The sequence below is a fragment of the Microplitis demolitor genome, chromosome 10 (genome assembly GCF_026212275.2).
Source record: "Microplitis demolitor isolate Queensland-Clemson2020A chromosome 10, iyMicDemo2.1a, whole genome shotgun sequence".
NCBI lineage: Eukaryota > Metazoa > Arthropoda > Insecta > Hymenoptera > Braconidae > Microplitis > Microplitis demolitor.
The window spans coordinates 2,310,354-2,328,277 of NC_068554.1; the positions used below are offsets into that span (position 1 = coordinate 2,310,354).

The following is a 17,924-nucleotide window of genomic DNA, read 5'->3' on the forward strand; positions in this document are numbered from 1 at the left end:
ATTACGAATACGAAGGCTTTTTTTTTTCTTCAAACGAAAATATTAAGTATACAAAATAAATAATCAACAACTAAACACCTTTCAAATAATATTAATAATATTAATAATAATAATAATAATAATAATAATAATAATAATAATAATAATAATAATAATAATAATAATAATTAAAAGGAATGTAAAATATAAACAAATCGTTTATCTCGATACTGATAAATAATTAATAATAAATTGGCACTAAACAGAATTATAAATTGATCAACTAATTTTACACTTATATAAACAAATAATTAATAATACAATTAATCAATGATAATAATTAATAATAATAATAGTAATTAATATGAAAGCGACGGGCAAAGCGATTAGGCGATTAAGCACCAAAATAATAATTTTATAAATCTTATTTTTTTATACCGATTGTATATAAAATATGGCTCGTACTATCATATTATCATATCATACATCAGAGATCCGACCATCGCGGTCGTACATTGTACACTGCAGCAAAATTATCTGAGATAATTAATTATAAATTTTATCATTATTATTATTATTATTAATATTGTTATTATTATTATCGTAAAGTGGCTTTATTTAAAAAAGCTCAGAATTGTATCATCGATTATCCAAAACAAGTAATCATAAATATGACAGCTTCATTACTGCACGTAGAAAAATGGGCTTAAGAAATTTACGAATTTTTATAATGAGTCGGCGAAACCAAATAGGAAATTGCGCAAAAAAATTATTACGTCGCACTAGACAAAAAAAAAAATTTTCTTACTCCAATTTCGAATGAAAAAAATTTCTTGACAAGTGAAAATTTTTTGCACCAATTTTTTTTTTTCTGTACAAAAAATATTGCACTTAAAATTTATCAATTAATTGCAATCAATATTATTTCTAAATTATAAATTTTAGAAAGTAAAAAAATTCTAGATCACAATGACATGAGGTAAGTGTGCGCAAATCCATTGAGGATTAAAATCCAAGGGTTCGCACACATTTACACCGCGCACTTGTCTTGACATAATTTTTTGACATCCAATTTCCTGTTTATTCCGTCGACGCATAATAAAAGCGCGTAAATTTTTTCTCCATTTTTATCCGTATTTTATTACAAAACCTTGTACAAAGTGTCTTTTTAAGTTCATGCCCCTGCGTCTTGCACTGGCGCAATAAATTATATCGTTCATCATCATCATCATCATTATCATCATCAATTAATAATATATTTTTAGCATTGTATTTGTCAATAATAAATCAACATAATTTATACAAAATACGTGAATCATGTATGTGTGTGTCTCTCTTGCATAGTTATTATTATTATCATTATATTTAACTTCTCACATTAGTGACCGCTAACATTAAACGTTATCTAAAACATAACACGTATTATGTATATCACAATTACGTAGACTCTGTAAGCCAAATATGAGATAATCCACTTCCGTTTCATTTCTTTTTTTTATCTCCTCGACTGTAATTACTTTGCTACCCATTTAAATTCCACAATACAGTATTCAAATTTTTTTTCTTATCTTACTTGGCTCATGTTGTTACCGCAGGTACAACGAATCAATCAAGAGAAAAAAATTCTCTGGACAACTTACCTTCCGCCGATTTATATTTTTATTTTCTCAGGCGGATTTGCTTGAATATATCTGACAAATTCAAAATTATAAATAGAGTAAACAATTAAAAAAAAAAATATTTGAAAAAAATGCACTTATTAATTTTCAAATTTTTTAAATGCCCATTTTTTAAAAATTTTATTTTATTAATTATTTACTCTATTTACTTATAATTAAAAATTTGTATGACGCCTGCATTCACTCATATTTATTTCTGTGTTATAAATATCAACATTACGTTTTATTTTGTTTTTATTTTTTATTCAAATGATTATTTATGTATCACATCCATGCATACATACATTTTAATCATATGATTTATCGTGAGATTCATTTTTGAAATAAAACCAGATCGTGGACAAATTTATCAAATTACGAACTACATAAAATTTTTTTTTTCTTTTTTTTAAATATATATATTTGTTGCGATAGAAAATTACAGCTCGCGCATATATAATGATGAAAATTACATATGTCTTTATTTTAAATATTATTATTTTTATTAAACAGTAGCTACAAAATTTTGTATATTTTTTTAATTGAGCCAAAATGAATATCAAAATTCTGTTAACACCATAATCCAGTGAGACATAAAGAAAAACTTTTTTTTTCTTCAATAATAATAATAAAATAAACTAGTATTTAAAATAACGATAAAGAAAATTTATGAAAATTAATTACGCTGTGTTTTTAAAATAAATTTTATACAATTTAGTAATTTGAGCCTCAATTTTTTTTTTAAAATACATATTTTAATTCCCATGTTATTTATTAATCCCATTGTTTTTAATGTGTAAATGACAAGAAAAACACCACACATACTTTTTATAATTAATGAGAACGAATTAATTTATTTGTGTATAAAAAAAAAATTAAAATATAATAAAAGTTGAGGAATTAGGCCCGATGATTTTCATGGTGTCTTCGAACCCGCAACCCCGACACTGACACCCGGGAAAATTAAAATTTTCAAATTTTTTATAAAGAAAATTAATGACCAATAAAAAAAATTTATGACTTATCAAGTGCACTGAGAAATACTAAGATATGTTCACTTAGACTTTAATCAACACATTTAATTATTCATACTTTTTTTATTGGTCAACTTTTTTTTATTAATTTAATTATGAATTCAAATTTCCCGGGAGCTAAGGCGCGGAATTCGAATACACCATCAATGAAAATATTTACTGAGAATATTTAAAAAAAAAAAAAAAATATGAGTTTTGATACTGAATTATTCAGAGAAAAAAAATCTCAACGACAAACCAGCCGTGAAATGCCCGCGTCGTACAAATTTAACATAAAGGAGACATAAAAAAAGGGAAAAAACGCGTGATGGAAATTTAAAAAGAAATTCGCTATCACGTCACAGCTTGATAAAGAATAGTGTCCACGATCTATTCGCTGGATTTAGCTGAAGGCTAAAAAAATATTAAACGAATACTTTAAAAAAAAAAAAAAGACTGGGGCATCATTTGACAGCAACGCGCGCACTGATAAATTCAAATGAGTTGATTGTTTTGATTATTACTGTAAATATTTCTGACAATCACGTGAGATAACTGTGCCGCGATGTTCATCTTTGTTTTTTTTTCTTTGTGTTTATCAGCATTACATATGCATGTATTTAGACATATGACTGTGATTATGTTCCTTTGTACAAGCTGTGCGCGCGTCGTGTGGATAAGATGATAAATGTACTCTATATTTCATCAGTCAAAATTGCAATGACTCTTGTCTTTTTATACAAACAGCTAGACACTCATTTCTTCACGGCTTTATTAATTTTCAACGCCGTGCACCACAATCAGGTCAATATAAAGCGTTGAATAATCTACAAATAAATATTTATTATATAATTTACAAGTTTTTAATTCAAACTAACACTAGTTTACAATTTTTATTACAGTGAAAATCTTTACTGACTTTCAATGCTGATAATAAAACTTTTATATTATAAATTGAGTATTCAGTCTTACGTCTGACGTCTTATCTGATTTATGATAAAGTGTAGTATTATTTAAATTATATTTAATTATAAAATAGATAGAGAGTGATAACATTTTATTTTTATTTATTGCCGCACTCAAAATTAAATTAAAAAAAAAAAAAATATTTAGTACATTCAGCTTTTGATTGAAATTTTTAAAAAAGACATAAATATGTACATTTTTTTTTATTTTAATTACAATCAAGAATATTTTTATTACTTAAGGGGGAAGGCTAGGATACAAAAAAAGAACATTTTTGTGATTTTTTTTTTCAGAGTACGTTCGTTATTAAAATTTTTTAAATTTGTGACATTATTAAGCATCATTTCAAGAATATTTTCCTAAATTTTCATAAAAAAATATTGAAAAATAAGCCAGTGGTAGTGGGGAGAGACGAGTCACAAAAAAAAGTCTCCATCGTAGGCAGGATAACTCATGACTGCTTCATCTGAAATCAAAAAACCAAAAAGATTTCTTTAGTACATAAGTTTATCTTAGATTTGAACGAAGGATTTTTTTTTTTCAATAACTACTTATTTTTTAATTAAACAAAAGGAACAATTTTTGGCAAAAATCAGTCTTTTGATTACAACTTTACCAAAAATTCAAAAATGAATATTTTGTTCATTCCTTCGTTCAAATTCATCAAACTTATGTACTAAAGAAATCTCTTTGATTTTTTTATTTCAGATGAGGCAGTCATGAGTTATCCTGCCTACGATGGAGACTTTTTTTAAGTGACTCGTCTCTCCCCACTACCACTGGCTCATTTTTCAATATTTTTTTATGAAAATTTAGCAGGATATTCTTGAAATGATGCTAAATCATGTCACAAATTTCAAAAATTTTAATAACCAACGTACTCTGAAAAAAAAAATCACAAAAATGTTCTTTTTTTGTATCTCAGCCTTCCCCTTTAAGTAAAAAAAAAAAAATATTAATGCGAAGGAATTTAAAAAAAGGATATTTTCGGTATTCAAGGCTGATGACGACAATGTATTTTTTAAAATTGATTTTTATTTATCGCATTAAAAAAAAATGATTTGTAAACTAGTGTAATTATAAAAATAAGATGTAAATCAATACCTGCACATAAATGTGCTAGAGTTTGTCTTGGAATAGGAAGAGATTGTTCGTAGCTGCGACAGCAACTACATTTTCCGAAGGATGCCATGCAGTATGCAGTATCTTCTTATTGAAATCTAGACAATCGACGCTTATTTCATCTTTTTTACGTTTACCTCCCGTGCAAACCTGTTATCAAATAAGTAATTTTATGAATACCCACAAAACCTTCATACTTAAATTTAAATAAATAAATAAATAATTAAAACAAAACTAACTTTGCGTGGTTTTAGAAGTGTTTTTGGCTTGGCAATATCACGTGCCGCTTCTAAAGTCAGATCACGCTTAGATGTTCGATCAAAAACACGGAAGAAATTGTTGTAAGAACCGGTCATTATCGCCGAGTCATTGCCGCTCCAGCAACATTCAAATTTATCAAAAATGCAATCGTTTTCATACAGAGAACATAACTTTGATCTTAAATACTCGTGTACCTGAAGTAATAATTTTATTTTATTAAAAAATAAATATTTTAAATAGTAACTAAGGTAAGAGACCCAATACTCGATCAGGTACTAGTTCATTGATCAGGTACTAGTTCTCTGAATGGACACTAGGTCTTTTACCTTGAAATAAAATTAAAAAAACAAAATGCTTACTGGATAACACTCGATAGGCTTAGTCTCCATGTGTAAATCCCACACTTTGACACTGAGGTAGTCTCTACTGATCATATAACGGCCGGAATTGCTTAACTTGACATCACTTATACTAGAAATAATTTCAGAAAAAAAGCTTCTATTTGTTGGATCTTCAGGTTCCTCAAATAATTTACTGTGACGATCACACAGCGCAGCTGATCTCATGTCACACAATCTTATCGTACCTTTACTACTACTGTAAACCAATAAATTACATTCAACAGGATGAAATTCAGCAGCAGTTATAACTTCCGTCAACTCCTCCATGTTTGCTGGCTTAATGTCTACAATATTAAAACTTTGATCTGTTATCTCAAGATGCCAGAGATTTATTCTAAGATCATCGGCACTGAGGTACGTCTCTTGATCGCTGTTGACACTTATACTGTTAATGTGGTACGTATGTGCATTTGCAAATATTCTTCTCGGAGAGGCTTCGACCATAAGCTCCATTGGTTTTATTGTTGGTACTCGCAAGGCAGTGATACATGCTGGATCACGTATTGCTCCGCTCTCCTCTTTAGTATTGTAACCCTCGACTCTCTTGTCACGTTCACTAACTTTCCATAATTTAATTGTCTTGTCATTTGTCGACAACAAAAAATGGGCTGGATTTTTACGTTTTAACCATCTTATTTTATTTATTTTTTCTTCTATCTCCAATGATTTAAGATAATCAAACTCTGGTTCGTGGCTTTGAAATGTACTGTACACATTGTATTCTCCTCTTCGCGGTATACTACTTTTACTCTAAAATTATAAATAATCATAACATAAATATATACCATTTAAAATCAATCTCACCAATATCCCCCACTTTTTTTAAATTTTCAATTTCTGTCATAAGCATGTCAAAATTTTATCAATGAATTTAAAAAAATACAGTTATCAATTAGGAGCTAAATGAAATTTGAATAAATTTTACCCGCCAAAATTTAAAAATTCAAATTTTTAAATTTACGATTTTACTGAAATTTCATTTAGCTTCTAATTGATGTCAACTGTAAGTAAATTTAAAAAAAAAAAGTGGGCGCTGTCTGAGAATGATCTTAAAATTTAAACTGATGTACTGCAGGTCTATTAAAATTATCAAGAATCAGACTTCTTTGTATTTTACTTAAGGGCATTTTCAGACCTCCCTCATTGATTTTTAAAAATATTCAATGACCTTTATCTGTGATAACAGCTTAAAAATTTAAATTAACTTCAAAAAAATTAAAGCATAAATTAAAATAAGTAGACAGTTACAATTTCACCGAGATATGAAATTTAAAAAAAAAATTTACAGTTGTTATCAGTTAGGAATTAAAAGAAATTCGCTGAGTAAATTTAAACCTAGAAAATTTTTAAATTAAAATCATAAAATTTATTTTCCAAATTTTGTTTAACTCCCAATTGATATCAACTGCAATTTTTTAAAATTGACTAAATTTTGACAGGCTTATGACAGTCATTAAAAATTTTAAAAAATCAGAGTCTTGTCTTAGAATTTTCTTAAGCGAAGTTGGTGATAATGAAAATTTTCGTTCAAGTAAAATAAATATCCAGCATTAAAATAACAAATAAAAAAAAAATTACAATGGGGTCTCGTTGAAAAATAACAACTCGTCCTCCTTTATCTCCCGTTGCAAGAAGATCGCCATCATGATTGAATTCCACACATGATATTATATCAGCTATAAGTAATAAATATTAATTATTAAATATCAATAAACCCCGAGTCCTAATAAATATTTATCAAGATAAATATAAACACTAAATTATTTATCCGCTCACCTTCAGTGACATCGTCCTCCAACGTTCCCTTCACCTGGGAAAAGCACCACTGTATGTCACCATTACCTGAAACAATTAAAATAACATAAATACCAAATTTTAAAAATAATTAACATTAAATATAATGAGCATTTGTCTGTGAACGATAAAAAAATTAAAAAATGTGAGGCTAGGAAACGCAACAAGACGCATGGTGATAAAAAAGCCTCGATAATTTGGAGTACTGCAGATCAATGCGTCTTTCATTATTAATCATTTTTTTTTTCTTTTTTTTTATGGAGAATTAAAAGCTGATGGATTATTATAGAAGCCTACTTGAAGTTTCACCACAATCCATCGTGTGTTATTAGACAGTCGCCACCGTCGTCTTGGTTGTCGTTGTCGACGACGAACATCTGCACCCGCGATCGCGTGATGGCGGAGGGATGGAGGATTCCCTTTCAATACAGTGGCGGCAGGGGAATATTTTCAGAAGGAGAAGTACTTATACTTGTTTCAGACGGACTCGCCGAGAGAGAGGATAAGAGAAAGACGTCGAGAGCAAGATGGAGTATTTCAACAAGGAGACGGACGTACACCAAACTATTTTTTAGGTTAAAAAATTGACGCTTTCAGTAAAACTCAATTTAAAAAAAAAAAAAAAAATCTTCACATTTGAATTTGTGATCTAGGATTTAACCTTGAAAGAAACTGTGCCAGGGTTTTGCGCACCCAGTGAAATAACTAAGATGCGGGCAAGGTGGTTGCTCTCCTCGTCGTCGTGACGGCAACGTGGGAGTATTTGAGAGAGAGAAAATTGTTGAGTAATTAAGAAAGTATATCGTATTTCGTTGTAGATTTTTTTTTCATGCCGTTTTTTCTTTACTTACCGGCCATTATTATTTTTAAAATTTTTTCTTTTCTAAAAAAAAATAAAATTAATTATTTATTTTTCTCTCTCTCGCTCTCTCTCTTTCTCTTAATTTTGAGGAAGGAGAGAGAAGGAAACACAGAGACCTCGCACCGGTCTCGAAATTTTTTAAAAAAATTAATAAATATTTTTTTTCACTGCGTAATCGGCTGCGACCGGAGCTTCCTTAAAGCGATAAATATTTAAATGTTTTATGTTTATGTAATTAATTGTATCGACACACAGAGGTGTATTATCACAACGCGTGTCACATATTCGTAACACGATATTATTTTTGTATGGTATATGCTATTTCAAGTCACGCGTGTCCAACCACCATCACTACCCCACTGCCACTTCCTTCGTTCCTTCCCTCAGTGTCACTGTTTTTATATTTTTTTATTTATTGTAGATTCCAGCACTCGGAAATCTTCACTTGACTGAAAAATAATAAAATAAAGTAAAACAACTAGACAGTAAGTGTTAATTTTATCTCGGACGATTTATATGACGTCAAACCAATGATAATTTATATTCTTTAAACGTTTGTTCAGCAATCGAACGCCAGAGGTATATAATTGTGTGCGTCTTTAATTCTACGAAATATCACCAGCCCGCCATATTTGATAAATCTACCGCCGGCTTAGACGCCCTCTACTAACTTTTTATTTCTTTATTCTTCTGTCTCTTTTTACCCCTTCCTCTTCTTAGCTTAATATTTCTCGTGTCTAAATCGTACGTCATTACGGCATCAAAAACGCGCGTGCTCGCTAATTTTATGTCAGCCACTTAATAATTGTTATTTTATATATTTTTTAAATATATATGTAAATATATTTAAGAATTTTCTTTTTTTATAGCGAATGAGATTTTACTGCTTCTTTTTTGGCCATTATTGAAGTTTTGTATCTTCTTTCAATACCGGAGCGGCTAATTGGCTTTCAAGTTTGCGCGGGAATATTTGAATGTATTTTAAAATTTAAAAAGTAAATGCAGGGATATGAAGCAAATTTTGAACTACAGGTAAATGTATTAAGAATTTTAAAAATGCGCGTATTAATTTTTGAATTCTGTAGGCGCGCATTTTTTTATTTTGATTTACATTTAATTTGGATGTTTAAAAATTTTTAAAAGAAAAATTGGCAGCTAAATATGTGCTTATGATTTTAAACGTTTAACTATTGTTTTTTTTTTATATCAAGGCTATATTAATTGTTTGAGCAGTGATTTAAACAATAGAATGAAAAAAATATATACGTGCGCTCATAACTTTAATGACAGTTATTTAAATAAATTTATGTTTGGAAGTTATTGTAAGTAGACGCGGCTAAAAATGTACGCAATAAAAAAGTTTTCATCTTTGGTATAAAAATAATTAGCATAAGAATCGTGATTCGAATAAATGTTTTATTTTTAAGGGGGAAGTTAGTCTGAGATACAAAAAAATAATATTTTTGTGATTTTTTTTTTTTCAGAGTACGTTCGTCATTCAAATTTTTGAAATTTATTACATAATTAAGCATCATTTCAAGAATATTCTCCTAAATTTTCATAAAAAAATATTTAAAAATAAGCCAGTGGTAGTGGGGAGAGACGAGTCACTCAAAAAAAGTCTCCATCGTAGGCAGGATAACTCATGACTACCTCATCTGAAATCAAAAATTCAAAGAGATTTCTTTAGTACATAAGTTTGATGAATTTGAACGAAGGAATAATCAAAATATTCATTTTTGAATTTTTGGTAAAGTTGTAATCAAAAGACTGATTTTTGCCAAAAATTGTTCCTTTTGTTTAATTAAAAAATAAGTAGTTATTGAAAAAAAAAATCCTTCGTTCAAATCTAAGACAAACTTATGTACTAAAGATATCTTTTTGGTTTTTTGATTTCAGATGAAGCAGTCATGAGTTATCCTGCCTACGATGGAGACTTTTTTTTGTGACTCGTCTCTCCCCACTACCACTGGCTTATTTTTCAATATTTTTTTTTGAAAATTTAGGAGAATATTCTTGGAATGATGCTTAATAATGTCACAAATTTAAAAAATTTTAATAACAAACGTACTCTGAAAAAAAAAATCACAAAAATATTCTTTTTCTGTATGTCAGACCTCTTTCCCCCTTAAAAAAAAAAATAATTTACGTAAATTTACAGAGGACCTGATATTTTCCAATGGCAGTTTCCAATTTCCAACTTCCAAGTGACGAAACAAATAATCCCTAGCAGCACATACTCACGATATCAATAAATTGAGATGATCGTCGTTGTAATTACCCAGGAGTTCATTGAGCTTGTCACGTAATTCTTCAAGAGAAGAAAAAAGAGGGCCACGATCTCTCAACTGGTGTGGAGTAAATCGACGACTCGAACGAGCAGATCTTGGAGAACTCGGTGATGAAAAAAATTCCTTTATCTCCATTATTTCAAAAATATTTAATGATACGCAAATAAACGTAATACAAATATAATAATATAAATTTAAAATAAAATAATTATTCAGTGATGGAAAATAACGTGAGCACAGATTACGATCCTCGTCTTTAATCGTTCGACAATGGACTGAACAAGGCTGAAATTATTTTATAATGCCAGAGATGTAGAGGGGAAAAAAATAATATAATAAAATAAATGACAAGAGTCACTCGAGCATATTAGAAGATGCACGCTAATCAACTACTCTACTTCGTTATTAACAAGATACATATATATGTATATATATTTAGATATATATATGTTGCAACTGACGCCATTTGCTTCTCTTCCAATAACTGGTATCGTTTTATTAACGGTCTCTAAACTCTGCTACCGATAATAAAATTATTTACTTTTAAATTTATGAAGCACTTGGATCTTTTATTATATAAATAAATATATAGTCTTTATTTACACTGAAATACTCACTTTCAACGGAAGCACTAGTACTAGCACTAGATGTACCAGGAATTATATACAGATCAGGTACTTTACGTCTGGTAGTTTTATGACTTTTAGATCTACGAGAAGGTCCAAGTTCTTCAAAACCATCAGACGCGTTATCGCTATCCGCAAACCGTATCACTGATTCTCTTTTTATTTTAGATTTTTTTCTACCTTTTACAACACTTTCACTCGTGTCTACTTCAATCTCGGCACCAACACTCAAGTCTATTGCTAAATTATCGTCCATTTTTAATTATATTTAAATAAATAATAACTGATAAATAAAAATGGGTTTTATTAAAACACGTGGACTCGAGTTGTCCAGCACCCAAACTCGAGAAGGCTACTGACTAAATTGTCGGTTGCTTAAATTGAATTTTTAAAATTACAGCCATTAGAATTTACGCTGATACCTTAAATAGTATTTAGCTTTTGTAATATTTTGTTTACCTTTTGCAAGGTCAAAATTTTATTTATTTCAACTAAAGCTGTTATTGAACTCAGACCGTATTTGTGATGATTAAATTTTTAGTTGTCTTATTGGGAAATTGATGAAGCTGATTAATTTTACTAGTAATTATACAGAAAAAAAAATTTTTTGCTGTGTAAAAAAATTTGAAATAATATCGAGATATTTAATCACTACAATATCTGAAGAATAAAATAATTTTAATGAGTACAGTATAATATTAGGTCATTAAAAAAAATAAATAGAAGAATATTAACGAGCAGTGGACAATTGTCATAGTGGTAACGGTAATACGAGTCGGTAATCTTGTGATTATGAATTCCTTCCATCTAGCTAATACCCTCGTTGATGCGGAATTAAGCTCAAGGTCGATATTTTGTGTAAAATAAACGGATTGTAAGGATATCTCCGGCTTGCTATTAAATATTTAACGATATCATTGCTAAGCCATGAAAATAATTTATGATATTTATTAAATAAACATGTAGCTTTAATTACTTATTTTATTGTTTCAGTTAAACTCACCAGCTCTTTTATTAACAGCCGTGTTAATCATGGATCCAAGTTTTGTGAGGCTAGACTGCCTCATGATACCGGAGGGACTCTTCATTTGCTTGGTCCCAAGTACCGCTGAAGGTAAATTTCCCGTCGACGAAAGTGTCCCAGTCGTACGACCCAAGACACCGAGGGAACTCCAGCAATTTGCCCCGTGATGGCTTGAGTTGCAGCAGGGGGTCGTCCGCTGATGCGGAGGAGCCCCCCATAGACCTACCACACCCGCGTGACGCGTCGTGGAAACTAATTCAAGCTTTATTAACTATTTTTTTATCTTTTTCAGCTTTGCTACTTTTGATGTTTATTATCTCGGATATTACTATATCGATTGTTGATTCACCGCTGAAAAATACAAGACAATACGTACAATGTAGTACATTATTTTATTAATTTATCATGTTTATTATTCACTCAACTTACAATACTATTAATGTAATTTATGTAATTTTTTCATTACAATACGAATATTTTTTATTATTATCAAGTTTTTTTGTCTGTTACTCCCTGAAGATTTAAATGCACGTTATTATCAAGAGTGCGGAGAGTAGGAAAAATAAAAGCTACATTATCATGATAGTAAACACTGAAAGACTTACAATGCAGTGTTCTGATTATGAGCTTTGTACGTCGTCGGTACTGAGTTTAGCGTTTTAGAGAGAAAAAAAAAAAAAGCGTTAAATTTTTATGTGGCAGTAGGTCATCGTGTACTAGATGAATCCATATACCCGCGAATCCAATTCTTTATGGCTTCAAAACATAAGTGAGTAAAAATTAATACATATATATGTATATATTTATTTATGTATGGATATGTGTAAATACGGAAAAAAAAATATTTCTTAGGGTAAGAATTTTTTTCGCGCTTTAAGAAAATTTAATTTATTAATTTATAGCGCAAAAAATTTCTGGGAAAAGTGAAAATTTTGTTGTGTCAAGAAATCTATTTTTCGTATATATATATATGTATATATTTTGTTGAAAGAATTTGAAATCGATCAAAACACTTTTTTTTTTTTAAGAGCTTGGCACTGAAATGCAAATAACTAGAAAACAATCCGGAATTTTGAAAAACTTTATCAGAGATAATTTGTAGAAAATAAAATTGTCTACAAAAAAGGTCTTATGACATTTTGTGATAAGTCTGATAGTTTCGGTGGAAAAGTAAAAAGATTTCGAAACTTACTGGAAAATTAACTTTGAGTTCCAATAACTTTTGAACAGGAATTTATCAAAAAATATGAGAGACTTTTTTTGTAGACCGTTTTATTCCCTACGAAATTCGATCCTGAGCTTATCTGTAATGAGCCATGCCGAGGTATAAAATTCAAACTTGAATTTTTTTTCGTTATTTAAAAGGAAATAGAAAATTGCGGTGAGCGACCAGAATATTAATATTAATTCATCTTTTGACAGGCATCTCATTTTACCTCCCTGCAACTATTCACTAGGGGGTTTCGAGAAAAAAGTAGTCGATTTTTTAAAATTAATCTAATATTCATATATATATATATATATATATACATATATACTGCAAAAAATTTCGAGAGTAAACGCGAATTAAATCCGGAAAATAAAATTCTCATCACTCCGAATTCCCTCCCAATTTTTTACAGTAAATATAAATATATATATCTCATATATATTAATCATAATTAATTAACTGGTTAATTATCTCCAATTATTATACAGACTGCTCGTTATAACAACGTCTTCACATAATTAATTACAATTGACTAATAAACAAATCAATAAATCAATTTTAAAATCAACACGTCAACAAAATAATTTTCTTAACTTCCAAAAATTAATGAATTGCCAGTAAGTAAATTCTACATTTCACACAAAAAATAAATTAGTTTTAAATTTATTGACTTTATCAATACTTGGAATTATTTCGTACTGATGACATTGTCTATAGATTTACGACGGATCTGACGTTTAAAGAGAAAGAAATAGTGAAAGAGAGATGAAAAACCACGTGCACGTTCAGTGCCACGACAAAAACCAGTTGAATTCGGATCCAATAAAGACAATTAATGCAAACATTGCAGCGTGTTTGTACAAGAGCATCATACAAACACAAATTAATCTGCAAATATTACGCTCTGAGATTAAAATATTGCAAGGTGAATTACATAAGTACTCATTTTTTTAGCATTCATAAAAAATGTTTTCATTTTTTCTTTTAATTGCTCCAATAAAACCAACAACCCAGTCAAAAAACTCTTCTGCGCGGTTTCTTTATCAAGGTCTTTACAAATTAACGATCAACGTTTGTCTTACGGGTGTTTTTAAATGTATACATATATATATATATATATATATACATAAATATATATGTGTATACATACATAGGTATTTTAAATTAACTTTTTATGCGTACATTGTTTACGCATCACAACAATTGGGTCATGCGCGCGTGCCGCCAGAAGATAAACGTCACGCATTTTTTTCTCTTCATCGATTTATGCCGTTTTTATTATTTATATTCTATATCTTCTGTATACTAATGGTCCCATATCACAAAAATCAAATCTATTTATTTATTTGTCTGTAAAAATATTTTATTATTTACGCGCGCATTTTGATTTTTTTTCAGACAATTTAAAATTTTTTCCATGTCTAAAAATATTTAGCGACAATCCTTGTAACGGTAAATTGTAATTGTTGTCTACTCCAGGGTCGCTATTACTATTTTGATCACGTCGAGTGCTCCGAAAAAAAACCATCAATTTTTCCTTGTTTTTTATTCTCTGGTTCTATTAGTCTCGAGTACGCGAAAAGTTCAAGATCTTTCCATACTTTTAAAACTAAAATAAATTCAGGTCTGAAAGAAAAAAAATTAAATAAATGAATGAATGATAATCAACATATTTATTATTACGAATTGATATGAGATAAAATAAATATATATTTAATAGAGCATCAAGTTTATTAATCTGGCAATCAATTCAATAGGATATAGGGCTGATTAAATTTATTTGTATGTCCAACATAAATCGACTTGTTAACTCGCTCCAGTTACCAGTAAGATCATATTTTATAAGTTATATTCTAATATATATGACATGCCGAAAAATATAAATGGTAGATGATAAAGTTTATAAAGAACCTCGTGTTGCTGAAAAGTTATTAATATAAATGAGTAGTTCTAGCTCGCGTGCTCTTGTGTTTTAAATTAAAACACCAGACTTTTAAAAAACAGACCGGATAAGCTGATATTGTATTATAGATAAATATCAAGATTTAGATTTAGATTGAGATCTAGAGATACCACGGTCAGTAGACTAGAATTAAAGATGACTCGTCAGGTGGATGGTATTTGAACGGATAACGGACAAACAGACAGCTGTGTACTGTTTGTAATTTATATAAATATGATAACAACATTACATCTTACTTGGTAAATATAATAAACTTTAACAATATCAGAGATTTACACTGTAGGAAATTAGAGGAGTAAATACGGAGCGAATGGCTGTTTATTCGTTTAATTTTCTTGGAGTAAAATTCACTACAGGCAGTTTGTTTTAGTATTAATTTTTTAAACCGGAGTAAATGCGGGTTTAAATAAAATGAAGATCTCTCCCCTAAAGAAAACTCTATATTTACTCTGTATGCGGAGTAATTGTTTGAAAAACTTTGGAACTATGGGTGACGGAGTGAATTTTGATTTAAATTAAAATCCAGATCACTCCGGTGGAAAAAAACTCAATCTTTTCTTCGTATGCGGAGTAATTTTTTGTTTAAATTCCGGGGCTCTGTGATGGAGTGAATTTTGATTTAAATACAATTTAGATCACTTTGAAATCACTCCTCTACAAATACAAGTTCTATATTTACTCCAGATGCCAAGTGATTTTTTTTACTCCAGAACTCCAAGTGATGGAGTAAATTCAGATTTAAAATTCAGAAAAAATTATTCAGATTTTAAATTCCGTATGCGGAGTAATTTTTTGTTTAAACTCCGGAACTCTGTGACGGAGTGACTTTTGATTAAATTAAAATCTAGATTACTCCATTGAAAAAAAAAACTCCAAATTTACTCCGTAAGGAATGATTTTTTTGACTCCAGAACTCTGAATGACAAAGAAAATTTGAATTAAAATAAAATCGATCACTCAAAAATTACTCCGGTGAAAAATAAACGTCCTGTTTTACTCCATATCCAGAGTAATTTTTTTTTACTCCAAAATTCCGAGGCGGTGAATTAAAATCCGAATCAACTCCAAATTTTCTACAGTGTAATTAAGTACAAAGTAAATATATTCTTTACCGATAAGTCTTAAAAAAATGAACAATCAGCAGATCCTTATTTGCGGTGTACATTTTTTATCGCTCTGTCAGCGTATTAACTTTTTATAATACCAATAATAATTACCATCGGGTGTCTTTTTCTTTTAATTTTTCAGCAATAATCGATTTGGGATACAAATAATGAGGACAGGAAGGGAAATCATTGAACTGTGACGGGTTATTGTACGTCGAGATGAGCACTCCTTTATTTTATGTACTCTCTTGCTCTTGCTCTTATCTTTTTTTGATTCCCGCGGATACTAGTATTAGCTCAACACCAGCACATATGTACTACCAACACATGGGCACTATTATCGAACGAAATTGAGAGTAAGCAAGATGAAAAATTACGTACATTAAAAGGAGAGCGATGGCAATAATAATGTCACCGTACGGCAGCATGCGTGTTTTTCTTCATCACTGCCGGCATTTTTTCCATCAGTTTATTTTATTTTTTGAATCTTCTACGTCTTGTAATTTAAATTCAAATTGCTATCACCTCATTTTAAATAATTTAATTTTACTCACCATCATTTGAAGATCAAGTTCTTGGAAGATTTAGTAAAAGTCAAATTACTAATTCGTACACTTTATTATTTTTGTGTTAATTTATATTTAAAATATAAAAATGACAGCTGATAGCTGGTTATTTTAAAATAAAACACAGCACTGAGTTAAAATTCATTGTGTTCACGGTAGAGTTCCCATAAAAAAAAAGATACTCAGGATTCGCTGACAGTTTAGATTCCGTATGACGTTTAATAAATATTTAAAATAATAAAACTTAAATTGTATGGGAATCAATGCCGTGGTGATAGTCGGCGGCGTATTAAAACGTTTTACGTTTTATTTTTCTTAGTTGTCCAGACGTTTGCTATTTTCACAGATACAAAAACGACGGCACAAAAAAGTACAATAAAAATAAAAATAAAAGTAAAAATAAAAAAAAAACATGAGACAGTGTCACTGGCAACACACACAGCTGTGTCTGGAGCACAGCTAGAATGAAAACGCCAGACAAACGGCCAGCATAAAACCCAAAGGGGAGAAAACGACGGCACGAATCTTACCGACAACTCCCGAGTACACCCCCGATAAGTGAGCGCAACAGTTGCTCGTATGACTATTCTTAAAACGAATTCATACTTTATTCCGCTGATGTATTTCGCGATGAGCCTCTTCTTCTACTCCCCTTTCCTCAATATGATGCAGGTGTTCGGTCATTAGTGTGATCAAACTTGCACAAGAGAAAAAAAAAATGGAAGAAAATTAATTGTTTGTAATAAAAGTCGGCAAAAGAAAAGTTGACGTAAAAAATTAAGTGAATTTGGATTTTTGTTAAAATCCAAATTTACTCCGTCACTTGGAGTTTTGGAGTAAAAAAAAATTACTCTGCATGCGGAGTTTATTTTTCCAGCTGAGTGATTTGAATTTTATTTAAATACGCATTTACTCCGATTCGGAGTAACAGCATTAAAATAAACTCTCCTTCGGAGTAAATTTTACTCCGAGAGAGTTAAATAAATAAACAATTATTCACTCCGGATTTTTATTCAATTCAAATTTACTCCGTCACCAGGATAAATTTTTTCCGAAGAAAAAAAAATTACTACGCATACGGA

The 17,924-nt window shown here is 29.7% G+C and overlaps 1 protein-coding gene across 5 annotated transcripts; it reads right to left on the minus strand.

Annotated features, from left to right (window-relative positions):
• Positions 1-177: 177 nt before the first annotated feature.
• LOC103571851 (protein phosphatase PP2A 55 kDa regulatory subunit) lies at positions 178-17,300 on the minus strand. 5 transcript variants are annotated; one of them, XM_008550173.3, is made up of 8 exons: positions 16,831-17,300; positions 11,977-12,348; positions 7,177-7,242; positions 6,979-7,076; positions 5,359-6,150; positions 4,978-5,193; positions 4,721-4,888; positions 178-3,477 (listed from the first exon to the last, which is right to left on the minus strand). In XM_008550173.3, the coding sequence occupies exons 2-7, from the start codon at positions 12,059-12,061 to the stop codon at positions 4,736-4,738; spliced, it is 1,410 nt and encodes a 469-aa protein (XP_008548395.1). In that variant the 5' UTR covers positions 12,062-12,348; positions 16,831-17,300; the 3' UTR covers positions 178-3,477; positions 4,721-4,735. The 5 variants fall into 5 exon arrangements, with proteins under 5 accessions (XP_008548395.1, XP_008548394.1, XP_008548397.1 ...); XM_008550172.3 differs by lacking the exons at positions 11,977-12,348; positions 16,831-17,300 and adding an exon at positions 10,965-11,479; XM_008550175.3 differs by lacking the exons at positions 11,977-12,348; positions 16,831-17,300 and adding an exon at positions 8,046-8,691.
• Between the last annotated feature and the right edge of the window lie 624 nt (positions 17,301-17,924).